Genomic DNA, 27,024 nt, shown 5'->3' with positions numbered 1-27,024 from the left:
GGTGAGTGCATATCAGTCTCAGTTGTTTATAAATGGATGTGTAGTGTCTTGGAATGATACCATTCACTGTATGATTTTTTATGTATGTTAAAGCATTGTTTCATACCTTGTACACCAACAATATTTTCTCCCTTCTTAACCCTTGTGTTGGACAAAACAAGGGTTAATACAGCACCTTAGTGTTTTTTTGTACAGCATTTTGGTCAGCTTAAACTGTGTTTAAATGTGCTCTAGAAATAAACTTTACTTACTTACTTTACAAGAGACAGGGTTTAGAGAGCAATTCTCAACAAAGTAAACAGAAGTACATAATCCTTAGTTATGTACTTAACCCTTAACACAAGGGTTAATGCCTGATGCAGTGTTGTAACTCTACTGAAGTTATGAGCGTTTGTACAGTGGGTGTTCACAGTTTATACTGTAGGGGGCAACCAAATCAAAACATTTGTCTTAAAGTTAAGAAGTTTTTTTCTGTCATCTCCTGCCTTAAATGTATAATATGTAGTAGGTATCACTCAGAGAGAGAGCAGGGTGGTCAAGCGAGCTAGAGAGTAATTGAAGAGAGGGAGCACTGAACAAAGCAGTGAATTGAAGGATTACATTTTATTTTATGATTGTTTTACTGCAGTTATCTTCTAAAGCACAAATAAACACACACCTCCAAGGGAAGGTACCTCATTGTCAGATTTTGTGTGAATGCAGAGCTTCATTGTGTGTGTGTGTGTGTGTGTGTGTGTGTGTGTGTGTGTGTGTGTGTGTGTGTGTGTGTGTGTGTGACTACAAAGTTGACACAATATAATCAACAACGACCATCTTCAACATTCAGCATCCATTACTTTACATTACATCACCAACCCCTTTTATCAACGTTTCTGAAATCCTCAACTAGACTAGAATATACAGTGAGGAAAATAAGTATTTGAACACCCTGCTATTTTGCAAGTTCTCCCACTTAGAAATCATGGAGGGGTCTGAAATTGTCATCGTAGGTGCATGTCCACTGTGAGAGACATAATCTAAAAACAAAAATCCAGAAATCACAATGTATGATTTTTTAACTATTTATTTGTATGATACAGCTGCAAATAAGTATTTGAACACCTGAGAAAATCAATGTTAATATTTGGTACAGTAGCCTTTGTTTGCAATTACAGAGGTCAAACGTTTCCTGTAGTTTTTCACCAGGTTTGCACACACTGCAGGAGGGATTTTGGCCCACTCCTCCACACAGATCTTCTCTAGATCAGTCAGGTTTCTGGGCTGTCGCTGAGAAACACGGAGTTTGAGCTCCCTCCAAAGATTCTCTATTGGGTTTAGGTCTGGAGACTGGCTAGGCCACGCCAGAACCTTGATATGCTTCTTACAGAGCCACTCCTTGGTTATCCTGGCTGTGTGCTTCGGCTCATTGTCATGTTGGAAGACCCAGCCTCGACCCATCTTCAATGCTCTAACTGAGGGAAGGAGGTTGTTCCCAAAAATCTCGCAATACATGGCCCCGGTCATCCTCTCCTTAATACAGTGCAGTCGCCCTGTCCCATGTGCAGAAAAACACCCCAAAGCATGATGCTACCACCCCCATGCTTCACAGTAGGGATGGTGTTCTTGGGATGGTACTCATCATTCTTCTTCCTCCAAACACGGTTAGTGTAATTATGACCAAAAAGTTCTATTTTGGTCTCATCTGACCACATGACTTTCTCCCATGACTCCTCTGGATCATCCAAATGGTCATTGGCAAACTTAAGACGGGCCTTGACATGTGCTGGTTTAAGCAGGGGAACCTTCCGTGCCATGCATGATTTCAAACCATGACGTCTAGTGTATTACCAACAGTAACCTTGGAAACGGTGGTCCCAGCTCTTTTCAGGTCATTGACCAGCTCCTCCCGTGTAGTTCTGGGCTGATTTCTCACCTTTCTTAGGATCATTGAGACCCCACGAGGTGAGATCTTGCATGGAGCCCCAGTCCGAGGGAGATTGACAGTCATGTTTAGCTTCTTCCATTTTCTAATGATTGCTCCAACAGTGGACCTTTTTATACCAAGCTGCTTGGCAATTTCCCCGTAGCCCTTTCCAGCCTTGTGGAGGTGTACAATTTTGTCTCTAGTGTCTTTGGACAGCTCTTTGGTCTTGGCCATGTTAGTAGTTGGATTCTTACTGATTGTATGGGTAAGCTAACGACCTCAAACACGTGCATCTAATTTAGGATAATAAATGGAGTGGAGGAAGACATTTTAAAGGCAGACTAACAGGTCTTTGTCAGAATTCTAGCTGATAGACAGGTGTTCAAATACTTATTTGCAGCTGTATCATACAAATAAATAGTTAAAAAATCATATATTGTGATTTCTGGATTTCTTTTTTTTAGATTATGTCTCTCACAGTGGACATGCACCTACGATGACAATTTCAGATCCCTCCATGACTTCTAAGTGGGAGAACTTGCAAAATCGCAGGGTGTTCAAATACTTATTTTCCTCACTGTACTTACTGTGTACTTTAGTACATCCGAGGAAAACATTGTACTACTACATTTACCTGACAGAGAAATGTTACTGGTTACGTTGCAGATTCAGATTTCACCCACAAAATATCACAATTAAACTATGATGCATTATTTTGAAAACAACAATTCATTTATATTAATTAATAATAAATAATAATTGTAGACGTAATCTTAGCCCCCTGCCCCTCAAATACTTAGCTACGTCCCTGCATCAAACGTGCAGAGTGGCGTTTGCACAGTCTGGCTCGCACACAGCGAGTCTGCTGCGGTGCGGTTGCCCTGCATCCCGGCAAAGATTGGAGCGACTGAAACGTGCGGTATACTCGCCGCAGCCGACCTGTCGAGTGCCAGTGTGACGTCATGGGAGCACCGTAACTGTTTATATTCGCGCAGTCTAGTTGCAGTCTTCTCCTGAACAGAGGTGGCGCTAATGAGGAAAGGCTACCGACTTTGCTATTTCTACGGACTAGAAGAAGAAGAAAAAGGTAAACAATGGCAGAACTGGCAGCAGCATTGCCGTCAATGCTTTGATTTGATTCGATGACCTACTTCATTGGATCAAGCCTTTAATTCACCATAAAAGAACTCAACCCAGTAAGTTTACAAGAGAGAGTCCTGGCATCCGGTTACCCTCGAACGTGTTCGTGCTTTCTGTTTCCTCTGGTCGCGCACTCAAACTCCTGGCGCGCCAGCGAGATCTACGTCATTTTGACGTCACATTGGCGCGTGCCAGCTCGGCTACGGCGTCTGTAACACGTGCGGTATACTAGCCGGGGTGGCACGCGCCAATGTGACGTCAAAATGACATAGATCTCACTGGCGCGCCCGCATTTATTTTTTCAGCGGCGCACGACAAAGCAGAAATAGGAAGCATGGACGAGCTCGAGGGTAACCGGATGCCAGGACTCTCAGAGTGACTGCAAGTCTTGTAAACTTACTGGGTTAAGATGCGTTCTTTTATGGCGAATGAAAGGTTTGATCTGACGAAGTAGGTCATCAAATCGAAGCATTGACGTCAATGCTGCTGCCAGTTCTGCTGTTGCTTACCTTTTTCTTCTTCTTCTAGTCCGTAGAAATAGCAAAGTTAAATTTGTAATGAATGTAATGTATGCTAAAGGCGAATCAGCACCAACAACAGCGCGTCTATTACGTTAGCCAAAAGTCAAATCGCTCCCTCGTGATTTGTAAGAGCATTCTGCCCTTTGATTAGCTTTGATTTTAGTAAAGACAAGAACAGCATAACACAAACTGGCATGTTTGAATTCATAACGTTTACAGAGGGTTGCCGTTTCGGTGGCGTTACGTTACAACACACTACACAGTGCTTGCTGAGACTTGTGAAGGCTGCACAAATTAAACCAGGTGACATCCTTTACTGTCAAACTGGGAAAACAACAAATACAATGGGATTAAGAAGGCTAGTCTAAACATAACTGTTGTGTGCATGTAATAAATCTCTTCTGATGTTATGTTTGTTAGGCTAGGCTACTTATTAGCTACAGGGCCCTGCAGTGTAATGTAATACAAGCATAACCAGAGCCTTTCACATCTTGACTTTTGCAGGCCAGAGTAACTGGAGATATTAGCTGAAGCCTAAAAGTGGGGATATTGCCAGCCAAGAAAATTCTGAGTAGTGCATAGGATGAAGAGAAGGAGGGAAATGAAGAAGAAGAAGGCAGTAAACTGGAGAGACCAGGTGGGTCAGAGCAGGAGAAGACCACAGAAGGAGATGCAGAAATAAGTGAAAGCGAAAAGGGAAAGGAAGAATTGACTGTGAGGGATGAAGAGGAGGCTGCAGATTTAGAGAGAGGGACAGAGGCAGGGAGTGATCAGAAGGAGGCAGATGAAGATGACAGGGAGGAAGAGGCCTGCAGTTACCCCTGGACCATATGGTATGTTTATATTCTCCTTCCATATAAATTGCAGAACAGTAGCATAACATGTCATGTCACTCAGTGAAATGACATGTTTTCAGTTTTTGGCTATTTCCATTCTGTAGTATATGTTATATGGTTAGATATATAAATATGTACATATACATAGATTATCTAATGATGTTTTACAGTTTCTCTATTATAGAATTTGTTTTACCTTTTGTTTGATCATAATACACATTCTGTTCTATTTTTCTGTATCAGTAAATATGATCAAGCCATTTAATTCAATTTCAGCTAAATTCAATTTTATTTATAGTATCAAATTGTAACAAGAGTTCACTCTTCTCAAAACACAGATAGAGTAGGTCTAGACCACACTCTATAATTTACAAAGACCCAACAATTCCCCCAACATTTGGTGCAACAGTGGCGAGGAAAAACTTCCTTTTGGGCAGAAACCTCAGACAGCCCCAGGCTCTTGGTGGGCAGCCATCTGCCGCTGCTGGTTGAGACACAGAGACGGATACAGACATACAGATATAGAGAATTATGATTCATAATAATTATAGCAGTTTGTATGATGAACGGTGGCAATTATAGTATCAATAAAGATAATGGAACTATGACTAGAAATAATAATTGTAGCAGTTCAGGGCGTAGCAGGGTGTTGTGGGGCATAGTAGGGTATAGCAGTACGTTTACATATGGGGGTTCCCATGTACCGTCTTCCCCTGCCAACCTGCCAAGATCTCTCGCTACCCCTTTGCCACCCCATGTAACATTAAAGCAGCCATATTATGCTCATTTTCAGGTTCATAATTGTATTTTAAGGTTGTACCAGAATAAGTTTACATGGTTTAATTTTCAAAAAACACCATATTTGTGTTGTACTGCAGTGCTCTCTCTCACTGCTGCAGATCCTCTTTTCAGCTGGTCTCTGTTTTAGCTACAGAGTGAGACCTCTTTTCTTCTTCTTCTTCTTCTTCTTCTTCTGTACTATCTTTGATTGCACTGCACATGCCCAGTAGCTCAGATGTAGATCATGTCAGCTAGCTAGCTCCATAGACAGTAAAAGAAAGGCTGTTTCTACAACTTCGGTCAGTTACAAGGCAGGATTAGCTGGGAGACTTCTAAATGAGGGCGCACATGTAAGTAGTTCTTTTGTAGATTATGGTGAACTTGTGTGTGTTGTAGCAGTGCTTTGCTATTGAGAACGAGGTAGCATGCTAGCGTTAGCATGCTAGCGTTAGCCATAGCGTTAGCATGCTAACGCTACGAGCTAATGGTTGTGGTTAGCCTGCTCGTTTCGGCTTGTGACGTCACAAGCCGTGCCGATTTTGAGCAGCTCACCCAGAGACTGAAGGCAGGACACATTCAGAAACCGTATCTCACTCTAAACAGCATGGATGGATTTTTTTCAAAGTTTGTATGTGTGTGGAAGCACCAGAGACACAAAATAACACCCCAAATCCCAGAAAAAGTGATTTTTTCATAATATGGGCACTTTAAACAAAAAAAGAATGATTAGGCTGTTTTAATAGCTTAGTATTTTATGCACCAAAAAGGAATGTATAAAGGCTTTAGGCTGTCTTACATGTTATTATAGGCCTTGTTTTATATGCAACTTCATTTTATATAATATACAGTTGTGTTCAGAATAATAGCAGTGTGTTTAAAAAAAAGTGAATAATGCTCAAAATCCTTAGAATAGCTTTTAATTCCATAATATCAATGCATTGGAAACACTGCACATTCAATTCCAAATCAAAACATGACCAAAATTGATCAAGTTTGTGTTATACCTTTACAGAAAGTGAAGAAAAAGGAATATTAGGCTGTTCAAAAAAAATAGCAGTATTTGCATTTTTCTTTACAAACTCAAACATTTACTGTATGAACTGAAAAATGTCTCAAGGGTTTGCTTTACTTTGAATCACTGTACTAATATTTAGTTGCATAACCATTATTTCTGAGAACTGCTTCACATCTGTGTTGCATGGAGTCGACCAACTTCTGGCACCTGTGAACAGGTATTCCAGCCCAGGACGATTGAACTACATTCCACAATTCCTCTGCATTACTGGGTTTGGCCTCAGAAACAACATTTTTGATGTCACCCCACAATTTTTCAATGGGATTGAGGTCTGGGGATTGGGCTGGCCACTCCATAACATTACTGGTACCGCTTACTGGTGTGTTTTTGGTCAGTCTTGTTGAAAGACCCATTTCAAAGGCATTTCCTCTTCAGCATAAGGCAACATGACCTCTTCAAGTATTTTGATGTATTGAAACTGATCCATGATCCCTGGTATGCGATAAATAGGACCAACACATCCCCATAACATGATTTTTGTACCACCATGCTTTACTGTCTTCACAGTGTACTGTGGCTTGAATTCAGTGCATGGGAGTCGTCGGACAAACTTTCTGCGGCCCCTAGACCCAAAAAGAATAATTTTGCTCTCATCAGTCCACAGAATGTTGCCCCATTTCTGCTTTGGCCAGTCAATGTGTCCTTTGGCAAATTTCAACCTATTCAGTACATGTCTTTTTTTCAGCAGTGGGACTTTGCGGGGGCTTCTAGCTGATAGCTTTGCTTCACATAGCCTTCTTCTGATCGTAACAGTACTCACAGGTAACTTTAAGTCTTTTTTGATTTTCCTGGAGCTGATCATTGGTTGAGCCTTTGCCATTTTGGCTATTCTTCGATCCATTCGAATGGTAGTTGACCGTTTTTTCCCACGTCGTTCAGGCTTTGGATGCCATTTCAAGGCATTTGAATGCCATGTTTTCCCCTATCCATACAACTTTTTAATCAAAGTCCGCTGTTCCTCAGAACAATGTCTGGAACGACCCATTTTGCTGAGTATTTCAGTGTGAAATGCACTATAACCAGCATGCACATTTGCTTCCTTCCTTCCTTAAATATGGGCCATAATTGACACCTGTTTCTTCACAGAATCAATCACCTCACTAACTGAACACAACACTGCTATTATTTTGAACGTGCCCCTTTCAATTACAGATTCAATTACACAGAATGAGCAGCATGCATGTCATGACTGTTGGGTCTGTTGGTTTTCTATGACTCTACAACACTTACTAGTAAATTATTTGCCATGTAGAAATATCACTTCTACCAAAAAAAATGATTTATGAGGTTAGTGATGTTGGACTGCTATTATTTTGAACACAACTGTATGTATGGGGTCCCTGATCCGTCTCTCTTTCAGTTAAGGGGTCCTTGGTTTAAAAAACATTGAAGCCCCCTTTTCTAAATACATAAATATATTGATGCTGATCCTGCACAGTGTGAGGAGACGGTATGCCAGTGTTCTGAACCTTTTCCGCTTGTGACCCTTTAAAATAAAGCAGCATGCTCTTGTGTCCTCTAATCACAAGGTTTTCCTTTTTTTTTCTTTTTTCCTCACAGGCCCAACAGACAACTTTCCCATTTGGCCGCACAAAACTACATGTATTAAAATCATAGGATTTATTTATTATTCCCAAAACAAAAAAGTCAACTGATAATTGATTTTTACCAAATAATTCAAATTTGTGTGTATATTCTAAAGCATTTCTTCTTCATAAAACTTTGAATTGCAGCTGTGTTGTGTGTGTTGTGTGGAAGGCTCTGTGACACTAAATAAACCTGTTTTGTCTTAAAGTCTAAAGCTACATGAGACTCGTAGTAAACCTGCAAAATGTCTCTGAAAGAAATGCTCCCATATTGTTAATTTAATTATTTTCTTTGGATGACCAACATGTACTTCCAGGCAAAAACCTATATTTAGTATATTATATTTAACATATAAAATAATTTGAGCCAACTTATATTTTGTAAATGAGCGTTTGTCCCCTGATTTATTCATCAAACTATTTTACACTTGACTGTAGTGCAACTTAACATTTAAACAACAATAGACTAGCTCAACTAAACCAAATTGCCTCAACAGCAACTAACTAGGATTAATTAAAGAAAACCACAAACAAGGTCCTGGTTTTATACTCACAGCAAAAGAGCCCCCAACTTGTTACGACAACAAATGAGGGAGATGCACAGCAACGTAACAATAATAAAGTTATGATAAAATAATGATGCAAACAAGAGAATGATGAGATGTGATTGTCAGTATCAGTGATGAATGAAGGTGTATGGATGTAATGGAGAATGTGAGGTGCATGTTGTCAGTAGTTAACAAAGGGAAAACTCAAACGGAGAGAAAACATGTTGGTGTGCAGTCGGGAGAATGCGGCTGCCTGGTCTCGGGGCAGGTGGGGTTAAATAGTCTGGGAGGACCGGCCAGGTGATCACATTCTCATTATCGCTACACCTGCAAGTTAACAAGACAAACCACAGTACACGACAGGCCCAGGGCAACCATGACATCATTTTTGTGCATTTATTTTAAAAGATTATTTGTGTAGCTAGTGTTTGTGTGTATGCAGTGGTTATTATATAGTTGTAAGAACTAGTTTCAGTTTTCTCACATCGCCGCCGGACTTTTTTTTTTTTTGGCAGCAAAAAGCTTGCGCATAGGTGAGGATTAAGGTGAGGGTGTGGGTGCGCAGACCTCACTCCCACCATCTTCACTCCTACCAGATGGACCTCCAGTGGCATGAGGGAACCCATGACCACCTTCGTCTGGCAGGAGTTGCAGGGGGCTGCCGGTGGTCCGGTCAGTTGGACTCCGGCTGTGCCTGTCCCCAGGTGCAGGTTTGTCTTCGGGGTTTGCTCCCCTAGCCACTGTACCCTCCCGAGTTAACCCACGTGGCTCTGGGGTTGCCTTCTTCCGCCTGCACAGCCGTTGTGGTGGTTTTCACACCACATCTTCTGCCGGCGCCGTTGGGGTCTTCACTATTTACCCATAGCTGGGGCTATTTACCCATAATTGGGACAGTGGTTGACGGGCATCAGGGCGTTTCCACTCACCGATGGGCCTGCATGCCACGTCTCTGGGGCCCACTGCTGCTCCAAGATCCCGTACAACTTAGCCTTGAACCACAAGGGACCAGTTACCATGTGTGCCACGGGGAGGCGTGTACGAGATCTTGGCAGTGGAGAGGCTATGTACCGGCTGAGGAAGCTTACACACTCGGCTCCTCTTTTCGCCCCTGAAAACAAAGGGCTATCCGGTGGCAGTAGCTGAAAGCAGAGAGTGGCAAGCAGAAGCAGCATGCACTACCTATAGGCATTAATACTCCAACAATACTGCAGTGACGTGCGCGTGCACGCACACACACACACACACGCACGCACACACACACACACACACACACACACACACACACACACACACACACACACACCCCCACAGACCCACACAGACCAACACACACACACACACACACACACACAAACACACACACACACCCACACACACACACACACACACACACACACACACACACACACACACACACACACACACACACACATACACACACATACCCACACAGACACACACACACACACACACCCACACAGACACACACAGACCCCCCCCCACACACACCCACACACACACACACACACACACACACACACAGACCCACACACACACACACACACACACACACACACACACACACACACACACAGACAGACAGACAGACAGACAGACACACACAGACAGACAGACAGACACACACACATACCCACATAGACACACATAGACACACACACACACACACACACACACATACCCACACAGACACACACAGACCCCCCCACACACACACACACACACACACACACACACACAGACAGACCCACACACACACACACACACACACACACACACACACACAGACAGACAGACACACACACACACACACACACACACACACACACACACACACACACACACACACAGACAGACAGACAGACAGACAGACAGACAGACAGACAGACAGACAGACAGACACAGACAGACAGACAGACACTATACAAGTACAAATGGATTTTCTTTACCTCAGCCAGGCATTAGAAAAGCTTTTTGTACCACTTCTTCTTCTTTGGCCTTTGTCATTATCTGGCTCTGAAGATCTACCAGCTGGGACCTCATGGTGCTCTCAGTCCTCTCCCACTGCTGCTCTTTTTCCTGCTGAGTCAGCTTCAGGGTTTCTATGGCCTGAAGGAAGGATGACTTGTCTTCCTTCCACTGGTTGAGATTACTCCCCAGCTGCTGCTCAGTCTTCTTCAGAGAAGCCAGGAGGCAGTCACTCACAACGCTTTGCTTGTCAATCTGATCCACATAGGAGGCTCTTGATTTCTCGCTCTCCTCTAGCAGGGAGGTTTTCTCCTGCTGCCATAGGACACGCTCACTCTCCAGCTGATGTTCACACTTTTTCTCAAGAGCAGCCATGAGGTTCTTGTTGCTTTTGTCCTGCATCTCCAGCTGGGCTCTATGGGAAGCCTGGGATCTTTCCAGTATCGTCTTTCCCTCCACCTGTTTTAGGAGAGCTTCCTCCATCTTGCTCAATTTATCCTTTAGCTCCTGAGCTTGAGACCTCTCAATCTCCAGATAGCTCTCCAACCTTACGTTGGTGGTCTTAGCTTCTGCGAGCGTCTCTCTTTACGAAGCTCCATCTTCTGAGTCTCCACATTATTTTTAAGGGCCTCCTTCTCTCCCTTCATCTGCTCCAATTCGACTTTCAGGTCTTCAGTAATGAAGTACTGCAGGTCGAGATCTTTTTGGGCTTTTCGCAGCCTGTTGCTGATTTTTCCCAGGTGGGATTTCAGATACTCTGTTTCCCTGGGTGGGGAGTGGACACGTTCAGCAAGCTGAACTTTCAGGTCACACATCTCCCTCTGCATCAGCTCTTTCTCATGCCTCCAACTGCTGCCCTCTCTCTGTTGTTGGAGCTGATCGAGGAGATTGGCCAGCAAGTCCTCTCGGATGATCAGGTGAACTCTTTCCTCAGATTCACATTGGGTGAGCCTCGCCTCGCTGTCCTTCAGTTCACACCGTACTTGTTCTTCAAGTGAACTGAAATTCATTTGCGGTTCAATCTCTCTGGAGTGGAATTCCATGTTTTCCAACTTTGTATTCTGCTGGACCAGTGTCTTTTCTCTTGTTGCAATGTGCACCTTTGGATTGTCACAATCAAATGACTCTCTGATACAAACTGCTGTCTGAGTGAATTTGTGTCAGAACTAAAGTTGGGTCCCAGTATTCATAGTGTGTCGTTATGACAACAACATGTATTCTTATGTTTTCAATCCAAATGGTTATTGATTCTATTCCATTCTATCTTTGATCCTATTGTTGCTATGGGATACCAGTTTGTTTATGTTTGAATATACAGTATGAATGTAATGATTTCTGATGATTCCTAAAATATGGCAAAGAAAGAACACTTTACGAAATATGGAAAGGAAAAAGATGGACGCCATTTTCTCTAACTCCAATAACCATGTGCGCTCAGCAACTACCTATTATTTAAGATGTGCATTTAACACAATAAAACATTTTTCTTCTACTTTTATTCAAACTGTCCAATACTTTTTATGTTGGATTTGAAAAGCCGTTTAGCCCCTGCTCATGTTTATCTTGTACATGTTAAAAGTTGTCGTAAAGGAAGCGAAATATGAAGCTCTCCCTATCCCTCGCTGCTGCCCTAACAGTGAGAATTTCCCCATTGTGGGAATAAAAGGCTTTTCACATGGGGAGCGACACTTCGCCCGCGTAGTCGCGTGGATCCACGGGATCTCGCTCCTCATGTGAAGGACAACGCTCCGCGATTAAACGCCAGGCGATCAATGTGTGGTAACCATGGGGATTCTGTGCACTACTGTATCCCTGCCGTACAACTGAATGAGATCAGCTGACTGTGGTATCATATATCCCTAATTACAGGTCCATTCATAACAAAAAGTGGCAATCCTAGTATTTTCCTAACCACGATCTGTTATTGTTGATAGCTAAAGTTAGCTCAATTAGCATAGTCATAATTACGGACGTTACCCGACAAATTCAGTCTTGTGCCGATGCTCTGACACGCAGAAGTCCGGCTGTCTATGTCCTGATAACTGTTTAGAAAACAGTTTTATAGTTTAGTGAACTCACAAACAGCAATAATCAGTCTCTTGTTCATTGATTTGCACGGCGTGTTGCTCGCGTAGGGAAAAGTTCAACACAATTCAACTCTTGCGTGCGCATGTGACGAGCACGAACGCGAGTTTCACGGGATTGTGCCCGCTTGTCGCGTCGCCTGTCAAACTGCCCCCCCCCGCCCACACACACACACACACACACACACACACACACACACACACACACACACACACACTTAATCATAATTACTGATAAAATAAGACACATTCTATTCTATTTGTCTTACTATATAATTAATTATGATCAACCAAAAGGTCAAACAAATGATAGAATTATGTTATGCAGTTTTACAGTTTTTCCTCTATTTGCCACACAAGCCATTTACATATGAGGTTTCCGTGTACCATCTTCCAATACCACCCTGCCAAGACCTTTCGCCACCCCTTTGCCACCCTATGTCAAATTTTCTAGATCCGCCACTGGGTCAGAAACACTAAAGGAGCTTGCACACTGCTCCAACAAATACCAACAAACTCCAACATTCTAAAGTTGGCAGCAGTGGCAATTGTCAGTTGGTAGTCTTTAGAATGTTCATAAACCCAACTGCCAATCCACACTGCCCAGACAGTAACAGACAAGACTGACTTCTGTCACCTAGCTAGTCCTACCTTTTCTTATTTGAGTTTTGGTTTAATATAACATGGATGAAGTGGAGACCTTGTTGAATGTGGCCAAAGTAGTTATGGTCTACCTGGCCTGTAAAGCTGCTAGCCGTGTACAGGAGAGACGGCAATCAAGACGAGCCAGGAGGAGACTGTGGTGTAAACCTGCAAAACAGGGTGTCTATCCTAACTTGTGTCAAGAACTTCGCTTAGAAGATACTCCAGCTTTTGCGAATTTTGCCCGTTTTGCTCCTCAAGCTTTTGAAGAATTACTCAGTATGGTTACTCACTAATTGCCAAAAAAAACCACCCATTTTAGAGACAGTATTTCAAGCTATTAGAATATTGCTGTATGTTGGAAAATGGGCTACATTGGTCCGACTTTCTACAACTCCACCAGACCAGACTGGACATGTCAAACTAACTACTACTAGCGACTACCATAGTTGAAACTGACTTTAAAGTGTATAATGATATCATGGAAAAGCATGACAGAGATCAAGCTAAATCCAATCCCACTCTGTTTAAACTCAGTGACTCTACCCAGAGCGGAGGAGCTGTGTTAAATGTTATAGTAGGCTTTTAGACTTGGATTTTTTGCTTCTACAGAAGTGCAATTTCTGCAAAGTATGAATGTTTGCCTTCTTTCTGTTCCTCTTTCCATTTCTGATAGCAATGCTAGCTTTTAAAATAAGACCTAAATGAACGGAGTATACTGAGCTGCATGGAAACATGACAAAAATCAGATAAATATAATAGCATGTAGGTAACATGTACCTGTGACATGTTTTTATATTTAGCAGTGGTATCACCAACTCATAAATAAAAACATTCTCCTTCCATTTCAGTGATTCAAAACTGCACTGCAGTTTAGGTTTGTTGCTTATATATTGCCATTATTATGGTTTGAACATGTAGGTCTTATTTGAAGAATAATTAGATCTGTTTGTCGAGTTATTTTGTTAAAAGGGCATCTCAGTAAGTTGTAATTGCTCTGATCTGGGGGGAAACCCTCAAGCTTTGTAAAGGGGGCATAACATTTTGTCATTCTATGGACACGTGATATGATGATATTAGTCTGTTTTTGTTCATTTGCAGTTCCGTGGGGAGATTGAGGCAGTAGTGGCATCAAGCTGGCTTAGAAGAAGTAAACCTCCGGAAGTAGTGCGGCTTTACCTTTAAAATAAAAGCATGAAATGTGACGCTTTAAAAATGTCATGAAAGAAATTCTGCTGCATCACAGATGTGGCACCATTAGGGCATAAGACCAGGGTAAATTTAGGAAGTGATTTATAGGCCTACTAGACCAACTGTCAAAACATTTGAAAATATTTGGTAAAGTTTAGAGAGACTGGAAAACATGTTATAAATAACACATACTATCCCTTTTACCCAGACCACATTACTGCTTTATCTATTTAGAAATTACTGTTTCTGTCATACATTAGCAACATGTTTTCTACTGTAACTTTACTCTAGTGTCTGGTCAATCAAGTTAAAACACTAGTTAACTGAGCGGACTATGTTGCACTGGGTACTTTGAAGTATAAATATTGGTAATAACACAGGAAGTAAGTTATTACCCAAAATGTACATAAACCATTTTGTTTATAGGGTAGGTTAGTTTAGATGGTATTAACTTTTGAAATAGCTGAAAATCAACTTTTAATTGTATTGATTTATGTAGGCTAACAATGTATACTTTATTTTGAAACGTATAAACGGAAGTTCTTTCTTCTTGTGGCTTGTTTTACACAAAGAGAACAACGCCAGCAAGGCAGGCAAGCTTCTCAGAAGAGTTTAGGACCATGGAGGCAGCCGCCCTGACACAGGACAGATTCTGTTTACTTGTTTTTCCTCACCTGAAAGTTACAAATACTTAAGTAAGTATTAATTATCACAACCTACAACCACCGAAGGTACTCGACATGGAGCTATAATGTCAATTACCTGTCCAGCAGCAACTCTTCGGAGCAGCGGAGTTTTCTTTTGCCAGACTGGAATAACACTCACACCGTGATAGGCAAGTAACGTTACCGTTAAAGCTTCCCTTTGTGTTGACATTCTGCTCTGGTGGTTTCGTGTTTTTGTCGTCTGTAGCTAACTTCCAAACTCAAAGTTAGCTCCGTCTCTTGAGAAAGCAAAACTCCCAGCCATAGGGTCATTATTAATCGTTGCACCGTCAACAATAAGGCAGCATTGAATCCTGCGGGACGTGTTGTACAAGTTATCACCACCTGTTGCACGTCGTCAGTGTGTAACCAGCACAGATGAAAGCGAAGGCATACGCATAACATTTCGTATAAAATGTGTTGCTTTGCGAGTTCACATAGAGCATAAACTGTGATTTAAGATGTTTAAGTTGTTTTGGGGCATTTTTATCCTTTACCCGAGAGGAAAGCCGAAGACATGAAAGAGGAGAGCGAGGGCTAATGACACGCAGCAAGGGCCGCAGGTCGGAATCGAACCCGGGCCGCTGTGGCAAGGACCTAGCCTCAGTATATGGGGCGCACACCAGGCGAGCGAGCCATCCAGGCGCCCCCATTTAAGATGTTTTTGCTTCAATTCGGCATCTAAAAAAATCATTCAAAAATGTCATTCATTATAAACCGTAATAAATGTGGTTTAAACTTTAAGGCATTTGAAGTAGGCTGTCGACATCTTACAGGACGTTATAAGCGGTTTGTTCCTGTACCATACGGTCCATGGCCAGTATCAATAATCTTAAGCCTATAACTACATATAGGCTATAGATAATAGGCACATTTTTTAATTGAGTTTGGTGTATGCTGTAGATGTGTACTTGGTGATTTATAACGACTTGTGTGCATGTACTTGTCTAAATCACATCTTGTGCAGATTTAGAAGTTACACAACTTTTAATACAGAACCCATGTTGAGTTTTCAATGAGAGATGTGATTTAAGAGACTACGTCAAGTCAAGAAAACAAAATGCTTATCCCCAAAACTCTCAGAGCGTGGAGCATCCGTTGATATGTGAGCAGTGTGATTTCAGTTCAGCCTAGATATCCAATTGTCTGCAGTGGTGTTTTGTGGCTGGTGACCTGAGACTCTGCTTTCTTTTGCCCCTGAAAGTTTCCAGCTCACAGATTGGTGTGTCATCTATTGTTTGCATGGCAATTAGACTGCTGTTCAAACGTTGCTGTCAGGCATTCGCAGGGTTCTCGGACTGTAACCTCAACTATTATCCCAACCTTGCACATCATATCATCTCCCTAACTTTTTTCTCATAGGTAAAGCCAAAGTATTTCATGGTACAGGCCAAGACCCTGGTTTTTCAATCTCCTCAGAAATCTGCTAATGTGCTTAGTGTTGTGTTGTCTACCTCAAACCTGAGTCACAGTTCAGGAATTCAAGAGTGCATTGTTCTGGCAGCCTGGTTTGTTGTCTGACCAATTCCTTTTGAATGTCAAGCTCACTCTCTTTGCTCAGGTGGAGTGACATTTTTGTTTCTTTTTTCTCAGTTTCTATACCTCCGCCCATGGATGTATAGTAAGACCTGGATACAGCTTTCGAGGCGGAGCCACACTCTTTCCTATGAGAGTTGCTCAGTGGCACATGAAGCCAAAATAGTTCAACTTCAGCTTATAAAATTACCCAGATGACAGATGCTGCTTCTGAACTATGGGGCCCATATAGAACTGGGCACTATATCGATATTATATCAATATCGTGATATGAGACTAGATATCGTCTTAGATTTTGGATATCGTAATATCGTAATATGGCATAAGTGTTGTCTTTTCCTGGTTTTAAAGGCTGCATCACAGTAAAGTGATGTCATTTTCTGAACTTACCAGACTGTTGTAACTGTTCTATTTATTGCCTTTACCCACTTAGTCATTATATCCACATTACTGATGATTATTTATCAAAAATCTCATTGTGTAAATATTTTGTGAAAGCACCAATAGTCAACACTACAATATCGCTGCGGTATCGATATCGAGGTATTTGGTCCAAAATATCGTGATATTTGATTTTCTCCATATGCCCAGCCCTAGGGCCATAGAGCAGGCGCACTAGAGACCTCTGCCAGGCGAGCCGGCTACTTTCAGTTTAGCGTGCCACTTACCTGAGTGGGGATTTAATCTTGCAGTTCTTCTAGATTTTCCAAATGTTATCAGACAGAATAAATCAAATTTTGATAGTGAAACAAGTCATTTTGGGGGGGTTGTAACGCTCGAAAAAGATTTATCCATTGATTTACACGTCTCTTTCACTATGCAAGTCCATAGGAAAAAGTGTTTTTGGGCCCCATAGCATCATGTGACTGACACAGAAGTTGTAATTGAACTTTTAAACCGCTACATCAAATTGGCTTCAAAGCCCGCCGCGCTTCCTGCGGACCTGTGTCCTCCAAGGATGTTAGGTTTTTGGTTAGGTTTGTTTGTTGATTTGTTTGTCTGTCTGTTAGCAGGATTACGAAAAAACTAGTGGCCCGATTTTTAATGAAACTTGGTGGAAGGGTGTAGCATGGGCCAAGGAAGAACCCATAACATGTTGGAGTGGATCTGAATCATGGGGGGGATACATAAATTATTTTTCACTTTTGTTACGTTGGGAGATTCATGTGGTGTCAGAATAATTGGAAAAACTAGTTCCCAACTAGGAAAATTCACCCTGCAATTTATGTATTAGTTTGGCTTTTATTGCCTTTATTTATAGGACAGGTTAAGACAGGAAAGTGGGAGAGAGAAGGCGAATCACATGCAGAAAAGGGCCGCAGGTCGGAACCGAACCAGCGGTCGCTGCGGTGAGTTTTTTTCTGAATTGGGATTAATCTGAAGAGATGCAGATGAGGTAAACAGGTAACTTTAAATCCTGTGTAGCTGTGAATGTATTTCTAAAAGACTTGCAAACTGTCCAAGGTGTAATGGTCGCTTGTCCAATGCTGTAGGGCTGTCCTCGACTAAAGAAATTCTTAGTCGACTAACACTTATATGATTTTGTCGATTAATCGATTAGTTGATGTAATCGACAGAGCTGTGCTCTTTGAGAGGTGGTTAAGACTAGAAAAGCACAATATAAATGACTACATTTATATTGTGCTTTTCTAGTCTAGTCTCTTAATGAACCATCTGTAAAACTGAGTTTCTCCACAATTAATCCTGCAAAAGCACCACTTTAAATCTTGTGCTTACCAGAAATGTGCTCATAAGTTTCTTGGAAATGAGTAATTAAGCATAAAAATGACTCATCAACTAAAGAAATCTTAGTCGACTAAGACCAAAACGACCGATTAGTCGACTAATCGACTAAGAGGTGGCAGCCCTACAATGCTGGGTTAAAATCCTGCCCCCTGCGCGCCCCAACACTGGAGAAGTGATATGAAATTGATGGATTGAAATCCTGGGCTGGAATTAGTTCATCTACAGTTTAGCATTGCTATAAATTATGAAACACTGACCTTCTTTGGGTGACCACTTGTAATCAGTTAAAATGTAAGTATTACAATTTCAGTACATAAATAATCACAATAAGGCCATGTGCAATTTAAAAGTAAAAGACTGAGGTGTTTGCTCACTTTTATTGACTTTTTTTAAAGGGTTCATCATTTTTTATTTTTTGTTTTTGTTTTTTGCTGATGGACTCACTCTTAACATAGTGGACTAACACACAAAATATGGGCTTTATCACAGTGTAGTACAGGGATCTTCAACGTTTTTTAAGCTAAGGACCCCTAAGCTGAAAGAGAGGGGACCCCCCCCACTAATATTGTATACTGGGCCTACAATAATGTGTAGGGAGGCCTAAGGCCTTTACACATAGCGTTTTATGGTGCATATTCATATATTTATACACCATGTTTTAATGTTAAACATGCATGTGACACAGTGAATCCTTAAAGGAACACGCCGATTTATTGGGACTTTAGCTTATTCACCGTAACCCCCAGAGTTAGATAAGTCCATACATACCCTTCTCGTGTCCGTGTGTGTTGTAATGGTGTCTGACGGTTCCACCGGTAGCTTAGCCTAGCACAGAACCTGCAGGTAACTGGTTCCAACTAGCCTACTGCTCCGAATAAGTGACAAAATAATGCCAACATGTTCCTATTTACATGTATTACATATTCTCATGTTACGTTGTTTTTTGCACACGCTGTGATTCTACAAATCACAACATGTAAATAGGAACATGTTGCCGTTATTTTGTCACTTATTCGGAGCAGTAGGCTAGTTGGAACCAGTTACCTGCAGGTTCTGTGCTAGGCTAAGCTACCGGTGGAACCGTCAGACAGAGTTACAACACGCACGGACACGAGAAGGGTATGTATCGACTTGTCTTACTCTAGGGGTTACGGTCAATAAGCTAAAGTCCCAATAAGTCGGCGTGTTCCTTTAAGCTTAACTGTATCTGTGGATGGCTACCATAGTGGCTAGATTACCTATAGGCCAGTAAGCCTATCATCAATGTTCGGTACATTTTTTTTTCACAAATAGGATGATTTATTTTTGCTATTATTATGTTGGATTCATGTTAATGTAAAGACATTTTAATTTTTGACAAAAACAAATAATTTGGTGCCCCCCTGCAGTAACTCTGAGGACCCCCTAGGGGTCCCAGACCCCCTGTTGAATACCTTTTGGACTAGTGCAAGGATTATCCAGAAGCAGCTAATACCAGGAACCTGCCTACAATACATGTGACACGTGTAATTTCTGCTATATGCCTGAGTTGTAAAAGGAACTTTCAGGTTAGAGGATATAAGTCATCTCAGATCCTCTTGCCTAACCAGGATTGTAGAATCAGGCATTAGCTGGTATTTCTCAACACACTTACTCACTTGTCACTTACATTCCAAGAATATGAAAGCACAGGTTTTTCCTTTTTGTTTTGAAGAGGCTCATTTGTTGACATCCCCTTTGTGTTACCAAACTCTCAACTAATAGAAGTCAGAATTACTCAAACATTTTACATGTAACTTTAGATATTCACTAAGCAGAAAGGTTTGCTTTCACAGTGGAATAAACAAAGAAAACTCCTGGGAAAATTCTTGAAGACTATAGATATTGCGCTTGTTTAACTGCATGGTCGCTGTTTTACTGTGAAGAAGACAAGTGACACACACAGGCATGATTTATTTTCCCATTTCCCCTTTTTGTGTTCTGTTAGTATTTCAACTGTAGAGACCCACCAGCTTTTTTAAAGTTTAATCATACAAATATGACTAATTGTCACAGAGTGCATATATAATCCTTGTGTATGTCTAGATGGATGACAAATGAAAGTAAAAAAAAAACAAAAACAATACATTTTAAAACATAGATTTTCCGTTGCTTTAGTAAAACTAGTGCAGTCCCGTTTGGAACGGGCTGACTATTTGTCCTCTTGTATCGCTGCTTGCAGCTTTCTCCAGAACCATTGTACCCTGAAATACTGTGTCTTACAGAAGGCCCCCAAAACAACCCCACTGTATACTACTGACTCACTTTGTACTTGTACTTCAGAGGAAAACATTGTACAACTGCATTCACATGACAGAGAAATGTTACTGGTTACATTGCAGATTCAGATTTTACTCACAAAATATCACAGTTAAAATATGATGCATTATAATTAATTCAACTATGTAGTAGGGCTGAACGATTAATTGCATTTGCGATAATATCGCGATATGTTAAAACGCGATTTCCTAATCGCAAAGGCTGCGATTTGGTCACATGACTCGCGAGAGCAAATCAGTCTGCACTCCGCAGAGAAAGCATCAACTTAGCATGCTAACGCTACACTGTACCTTGAGCAGATTTCTGTCATTCAAACAACTCTGAGTTGTAGTTTAAAACTTTTACAGCCATTTTAATAAAATGAAGGGTTTTATTCTGGTTCGAGTCCATATGTGCAGTTAATGAATACAGACACGCAGAACTGAAGGCTCGGTTGGCAACTAGCTCTGATTAGCGGTTAGCTCCGTTTAGCGGTTAGCTCCGTTATAAAGATATGGAGTGGAGGAGCTGCCACTGAGAGGGGTAACAACCAGACTCTGATAAATGACGTTCGGGGAGCTTTCACAGCAGCGTGGCCGCGGTGTTTCAACGGTTTTATTAGTACAGTTAATCCCACGGCAAGAACACCAGCAACTAGCTAACGCAACCCAAGCCTCTCTGAGCAAGTGCACACGGCAGCACGCAACTTCACGAGAGGGAGGGGCTGGAGGCAGCTCCTCTCTGTGCACTGTAAAAAAAAATACACTGTTGTGTGTGTGTGTGTGTGTGTGTGTGTGTGTGTGTGTGTGTGTATACTATATTTTTACTTTTTTAACTGTCTAGTGTGTAATTGTGTGTTGTTCATACTATAAAATGATTTATTGTTTGTCTTTGTTGAATAATACAGAAGACAAAGAGCTTAAAAAAATAATCAAATCGAAATCGCAATATTTGGGAAAAAAATCGCAATTAGATTATTTTCAAAAATCGTTCAGCCCTACTATGTAGCATTATATTGGAGTTGAAAGGTCCACCTTGAACATACGTTAGGTAAATGTAAGTACATTGTGCTGATAATGCCTCCCTTTCACTCTTCACTTGAAGGAAACATTTGAATGCAGGACCTGTATTGTGCAGTAACAATAGTTTTACTTCAGGAAAAAAAACATTTTGAGTACTTCTTCTACCACTGCCAATATCAACATTCCCAGTTAGAGAAAGGGTTAAACTTAAAGCAAGACGCTGTTTGCCTGGGGTCCCCATATCTTCATATATTACACATTTTAGTTAATCTAGTCTTGCCAAAACCACCAATTTTGTCATTTTAGTCAAACTGATTCCACATAAGATTTTATCTGATATATCTTATTATCTGATGAAAAACACAGGTGCCTATCGACAACGTTATCTTCACTTCACCTGTTCAACTGACTTCAGCAGTTTAGTTAACAGACGCTCTGCTGTCCTGTCGCGACTCGTATCGTTTGGGTTTTTTCCGATACCGGTGCTAAAACGATACTTTTAAAACGGTGCCGGTGCCTGAACCGATACTTTATGTATATATTTAAAAAAGAAAAAAGGGGCACAAAACGACAGTCGGCGACATTTAAGAACGGCTTGTTTATTGCTAAGGCCATATGGTCAAAATTAAATGATTTATTAAAAATGTAATAATAATAACTTATAACAATAACTTATTTCACCAGTGAATTGCAGGTAAACGACAAAAACAACCACTAGATGGAAAAAGGGAATTTTACAATAACTTTGAATGCACCACGAGGCCGGCGAGGCGAGTTTCAAGTGAACGTACCGTCTGTGTTGTTTTTCCGACAACAGCAGCTGCAGACTGTTACGTCTCGGTGTTAGAACCCTCGACAGTGAAATACAGTCACATCGTTTAACGTTAGCTGTCAGCATTTTAACCGTGTTTAATCCAGCTGCTAGCTAACGGTAGGCTAACGTTACCTGCCGCCAAGTGTATTATGTTAACTAGCGTCACATGCAGCGATGTTTCGGTTGCCTCTAACGTCCGTTTCGGAGCAAGAGGGCAGCGCTGGCATTTCAGTAGCACCGAAATGAGGCACCGAAATATGCGTTACTATTCGGTCCGGTAGATACCAGTTGTTAAGGCACCGTTGCCGTATTAGCATCGGGTGTCGGTACCCAACCCTACTGTGGAGGAAGGTCTGGCAATGCGAGTCTAGTTTATCACTGACCAGCTGGCATCCCAGTGTTTGTTTTTCCTGGACTGACAACCCCAGGGGCCTTCCTGTTTACCAGGCAAGTACTGTGAATTACACACAAGCTTGCGGTCACCCACATGAAAACACATGCACGTCTTGCCCCAATCAAAACAAATCCAAAAGTCCACTCTACTGCTTTGTTTTGACAAGAGGGGTTAGCCCAACAGAGCCCCTCTAGAGATGTGAGGAGGAAAGGCGGAGTGAGAGAGACAGAAGATAAAAAAACAGCAAGGTTCCAGGCCTTCTGTCACTCTTTGGCTTCTGTTGCTTTCCAGGAAATAACCTCTTCCCCCTCTGCTTTTGTAAAAAACATGGAAATATAATCCAGCCTTTTTCCAAATGTTTTTTTTTTTTTTTAGCCCAAAAACTAGAAGCCTTATAGCTACACACTGCACATGTGTTTAAATGTGCATGGTTGGGCCACTCAATGTGTTTCTTAGCCAGTACCAGGGGGGGGGGGCTTCTGGTGGTCCAATATTTTATTCTCTGAAAATAGGTTTTTAAAATTAGTAATGCTGTCTACACCAGATTCCTATCCTACCATTGTTATGTACCTTTTAAAATAGTCAGACAATGTTTGCCAAATTTTTAGGTGGCAGGAGTGAAAATAAGTCATCCTCATTGTTGTGTTCTGGTTTTAAAATGACTAGTGCAGTGCCCGTTGAAAATGTGCCTGTTTGGAACGGGCCGATTGCTTGGCCTGTGGTATTGTTGCTTGTAGAATTAATCAAAACCAAATTGTACACCAAAATTACTTACAGAAGGACCCCAAACCACTTCATATGCAACTCCCCTGTATACCTTACTACTAACTTACTGATTTACCTGACAGAGAACGTTGCAGATTCAGAATGTAATCACAAAATATCACAATGACAATGTGGAGTAGTCAGACATTAGTCTCATGGATTCATGAGAGTGCGCTACCCATCCGGCCCGTTATGAGAGCTAATCCGCACATATCTGCGTTCATCAACCACCAGAACCGGACTGTTTGTGTGTGTTCGTGTGTGTGTGTGTGTGTGTGTGTGCAGAGAGAGAGAGAGAGAGAGAGAGAGAGAGAGAGAGAGAGAGAGAGAGAGAGAGAGAGAGAGAGAGAGAGAGAGAGAGAGAGAGAGAGAGAGAGAGAGATGTCTCGTGTCGTATGATCATTAACGAATTTAACATTTCAGCAGAGGTGTTCATTTTTAGGTTTAGTGGCTTGACAGTTAACAGTGAAGTAGGGGATTTGATTTGCGGGGGTATTTTGGCGACGGTAGTGTTATTAGTTAGCAGTTTACTTAATTAACCCGGGGTGAGTCTGATGAAAAGTACTGTGTCTGCCCGGTTCAGCTCTGAGATTTTCTCGCATTGCACAGTGCTGTGAAGGAATAATCTCCGAGATTACTTTATATTCTGCCTCTGGTTAGAAGTGGTAAATGTAGGCCACAGCTCACAGCAACTTAATACTATAGTGTCTGGCTTTTGTTTGATATTTAGTGTTGGCAAATGGCTTTTTGTTGAGTTTCCTCTTAGTGAAAAAATAGACACAGAAAAGAGTAGCGCCTTTTTTTTGCCAACCTTATTCCACACAACAGTCGCGATGTTCCTTTCAGCTATCTGCTATGTTGCTAGTGTATGAAAGCACAGTGGAATTAGCAAGCTAACTAACTAGCCACCATCCGCAGGCTGGTCCAGCGGCATCGCCAGATGATGCTTTAATTACTGAAAGATGTGAATAACTAGACCAACAGTCGCAGGTGACATAATCACAGATTTTAAATATGTAGAAATGTAAATTATTGTCGTTACAGAGCTGCTTGGTTTCTGTCGGTTTGTCTGTTAAACATCGTTATTTCCCCTTGCTGGATTAATAAAGTACAAATTAGGGCTGCAACTAACGATTATTTTCATAGTCGATTAATCTGTCGATTATTTTCTTGATTAATCGATTAGTTGTTTGATCTATAAAAATGTCAAAACATGGTGAAAAATGTGGATCAATGTTTCCCAAAGCCTAAGAGGACATCCTCAAATGTCTTGTTTTGTCCAAAACTCAAAGATATTCAGTTTACTGTCACAAAGGAGAGAAGAAACTAGAAGATATTCACATTTAACAAGCTGCAATCAGAGAAATCTTATTTTTTTTAATACAAAAAATGACTCAAACGATTAATCGATTATCAAAATAGTTGGCGATTAATTTAATAGTTGACAACTAATCGATTAATCGATTCATCGTTGCACCTCTAGTATAAATTGTTATTATTATTAATTATTATGAACGCTGTCGTTACTGCCGAATTGCATTGTGGGATACTTATGCCGGTGCACTGTCCAGTGTTTGCATACTGTAATATTTCATCGGAAATAGTATGAAATTCACGTACTACTAGTTTCATACTGAGGTTTCGGACATACAAAAAAATCTCACATACTGTTTTAGCAAATTTAAAGTTTTTTCTTGTCCATAGGCTTAAAAGTTGAGGTTCAAATTGCATTTGTGTCTTTGGAAACAGCAGTCGACAAAACAATCTTGATAAATGAAACAACCTAATGATCGGTAGACAAGTCATAGCAATTGCCTTGGCTGAACGGATTAGGATCTTGTGTTGCTGTTCTGATTCTGATCTGCTAGTTTTTTTGTCTTTTTTCCTCTCCTCAGAGACGGACAGAGAAGGCTCCACAGACACCATGTCCACCAGTACCATCAGTCAACCCGGCAAGCAAGAGAGGAAAGGCAGTTTCTTCAAGGTACTTGCCACTCAAATATTTATATCCGTGGGGCAAAATCATTTCTGCACACAGATCTGTAAGGCAATTAGGGCTGGGACTATATGCTTTTTTCCCCGATTCGATTATTTCACAATACATGGGTGCCGATTGTATTTGTATATTTATTTTTATTCATTGCGATTCTCGAAAGATTGTGATTCAATAATATTGCGATTTCTTTTCCTTCTTTAACAAAAACCAAAAGTTCAATAATACACCTTTTAGAGACAATATATCATGAGACATTTCTAAAAACTAATTGTTTTCTAAAAACCCCCCCCCACCCCTATTAGCAACTCTAGTTTACCTTAAGATCCTGGATTATTCTGTTTACACTGTAGGGTAACGTAGGTCCAGTTCAAGGCTAAATCCTGGAGAAGATTAAAGAGGAGCAGAGGACAGCTCTGTGGTTTGTTTTCCTGTCAGGCTTTTCAAGCTCAGTTTCTCCTGAGTTGTTTAACAGAGATTTGTTTTTAAGGAAGATGTAATAGTGAGCGTAATATTCATCAGACAATGGGAAATAAGGTTCTCATCAAATATTCCCACAAAAGAGGAAACAATCAAAGCACAATATCACCTTGTTCTCTATATCTGTAGTTCACTCGTTCAGAGGACGGTGCTTAGTGTGCTCAACTATCCAGCAGGCAGTTCAAAGACTGATCCTTGCCAGCCTGAGGGTAAAGGCTGTGTCACTGTTTATCTGCAGCCTTGATAATTACAGGCCTGCCTTAAACACACATGGCCTTAAATCATAACCACACCTCACAGCAAGCTAGCCGAAACAAAAAAGTAAAATAAAGGTGGGGTAGAAATAGAACTATTAAAGGGATACTTTGCTGACATTCAACTATATTTGAATCATAATAATGTTGGTGGTGCAAATGAACAATGTTAAACTTCCCTCCATCTTACGAGTGCCCAGATCTCCCTAACTCACAGACCAGCAGAAAAAACTCAAAGTTTGACGCAAAACGCGTCACTTGGAGGTTTAGTATAACAGTATAACAGTGAGTGCAGTTTTCCAGCCTCTTTTTTTAATATTTATTTTGCTCTCTCTGGCGTTTGGCCAGCACCAATGCCAAGGACACATACTTTCCTCATGACGCCTGAAGAATAATTTTGTTAGTTAAAGGCGGTTTTATTGCTTGCAGTGGGCATACAGACCTGGTGGAATCTCAAGCAGTGCCACTGGTTGCCATTTTGTGTCAGCGGCAGTGTCCTCGCCAAATGTGGCCACAGTTTTCTTTCCCCATAGTTTGCAATCCTGTTTTTCATGGTTTAACCTCATGCTTTTGTAGTTTCTCAAATAATATTCCAAATATTTTCCAGCATACTAACAAAGTGAAATTTGTTCTGCATCTGATTATGTCAGAATGTGATTTTCAATACTAGTGCAGTGCCCGTTAAAAACATGCCTGTTCGGAACGGGTCGATAGCTTGGCCTGCGGTTAAGCTAAAGATTTATTATG

General features: G+C 41.2%; 1 protein-coding gene and 1 long non-coding RNA gene across 4 annotated transcripts in view; both read left to right on the top strand.

Moving 5' to 3' along the window:
• Positions 1 to 145: 145 nt before the first annotated feature.
• LOC118493253 lies at positions 146 to 9,156 on the top strand. The gene is made up of 3 exons (XR_004895251.1): positions 146 to 318; positions 2,857 to 2,862; positions 9,145 to 9,156. It is a non-coding gene; the product is annotated as an uncharacterized LOC118493253 (long non-coding RNA).
• Positions 9,157 to 14,873: 5,717 nt separating this feature from the next.
• The window catches only part of LOC116047870 (ras and Rab interactor 2-like), a 54,261-nt gene continuing 42,110 nt past the window's right edge, over positions 14,874 to 27,024 (top strand). For 2 of the 3 annotated variants that reach the window (XM_031296894.2, XM_031296891.2), the window contains exons 1-2: positions 14,874 to 15,127; positions 25,446 to 25,534. In XM_031296894.2, coding sequence (XP_031152754.2) covers positions 25,475 to 25,534 — 60 coding nt within the window. In that variant the 5' untranslated portion in view covers positions 14,874 to 15,127; positions 25,446 to 25,474. Of the gene's footprint in view, positions 15,132 to 25,445; positions 25,535 to 27,024 lie in introns of all 3 variants that reach the window. The other variant, XM_031296893.2, reaches the window with a different exon arrangement.

Source organism: Sander lucioperca, chromosome 15, assembly GCF_008315115.2.
Source record: "Sander lucioperca isolate FBNREF2018 chromosome 15, SLUC_FBN_1.2, whole genome shotgun sequence".
Lineage (NCBI taxonomy): Eukaryota > Metazoa > Chordata > Actinopteri > Perciformes > Percidae > Sander > Sander lucioperca.
The sequence above is the reverse complement of the archived record's forward strand: the minus strand, read 5'-3'. Positions and strand labels throughout refer to the sequence as shown.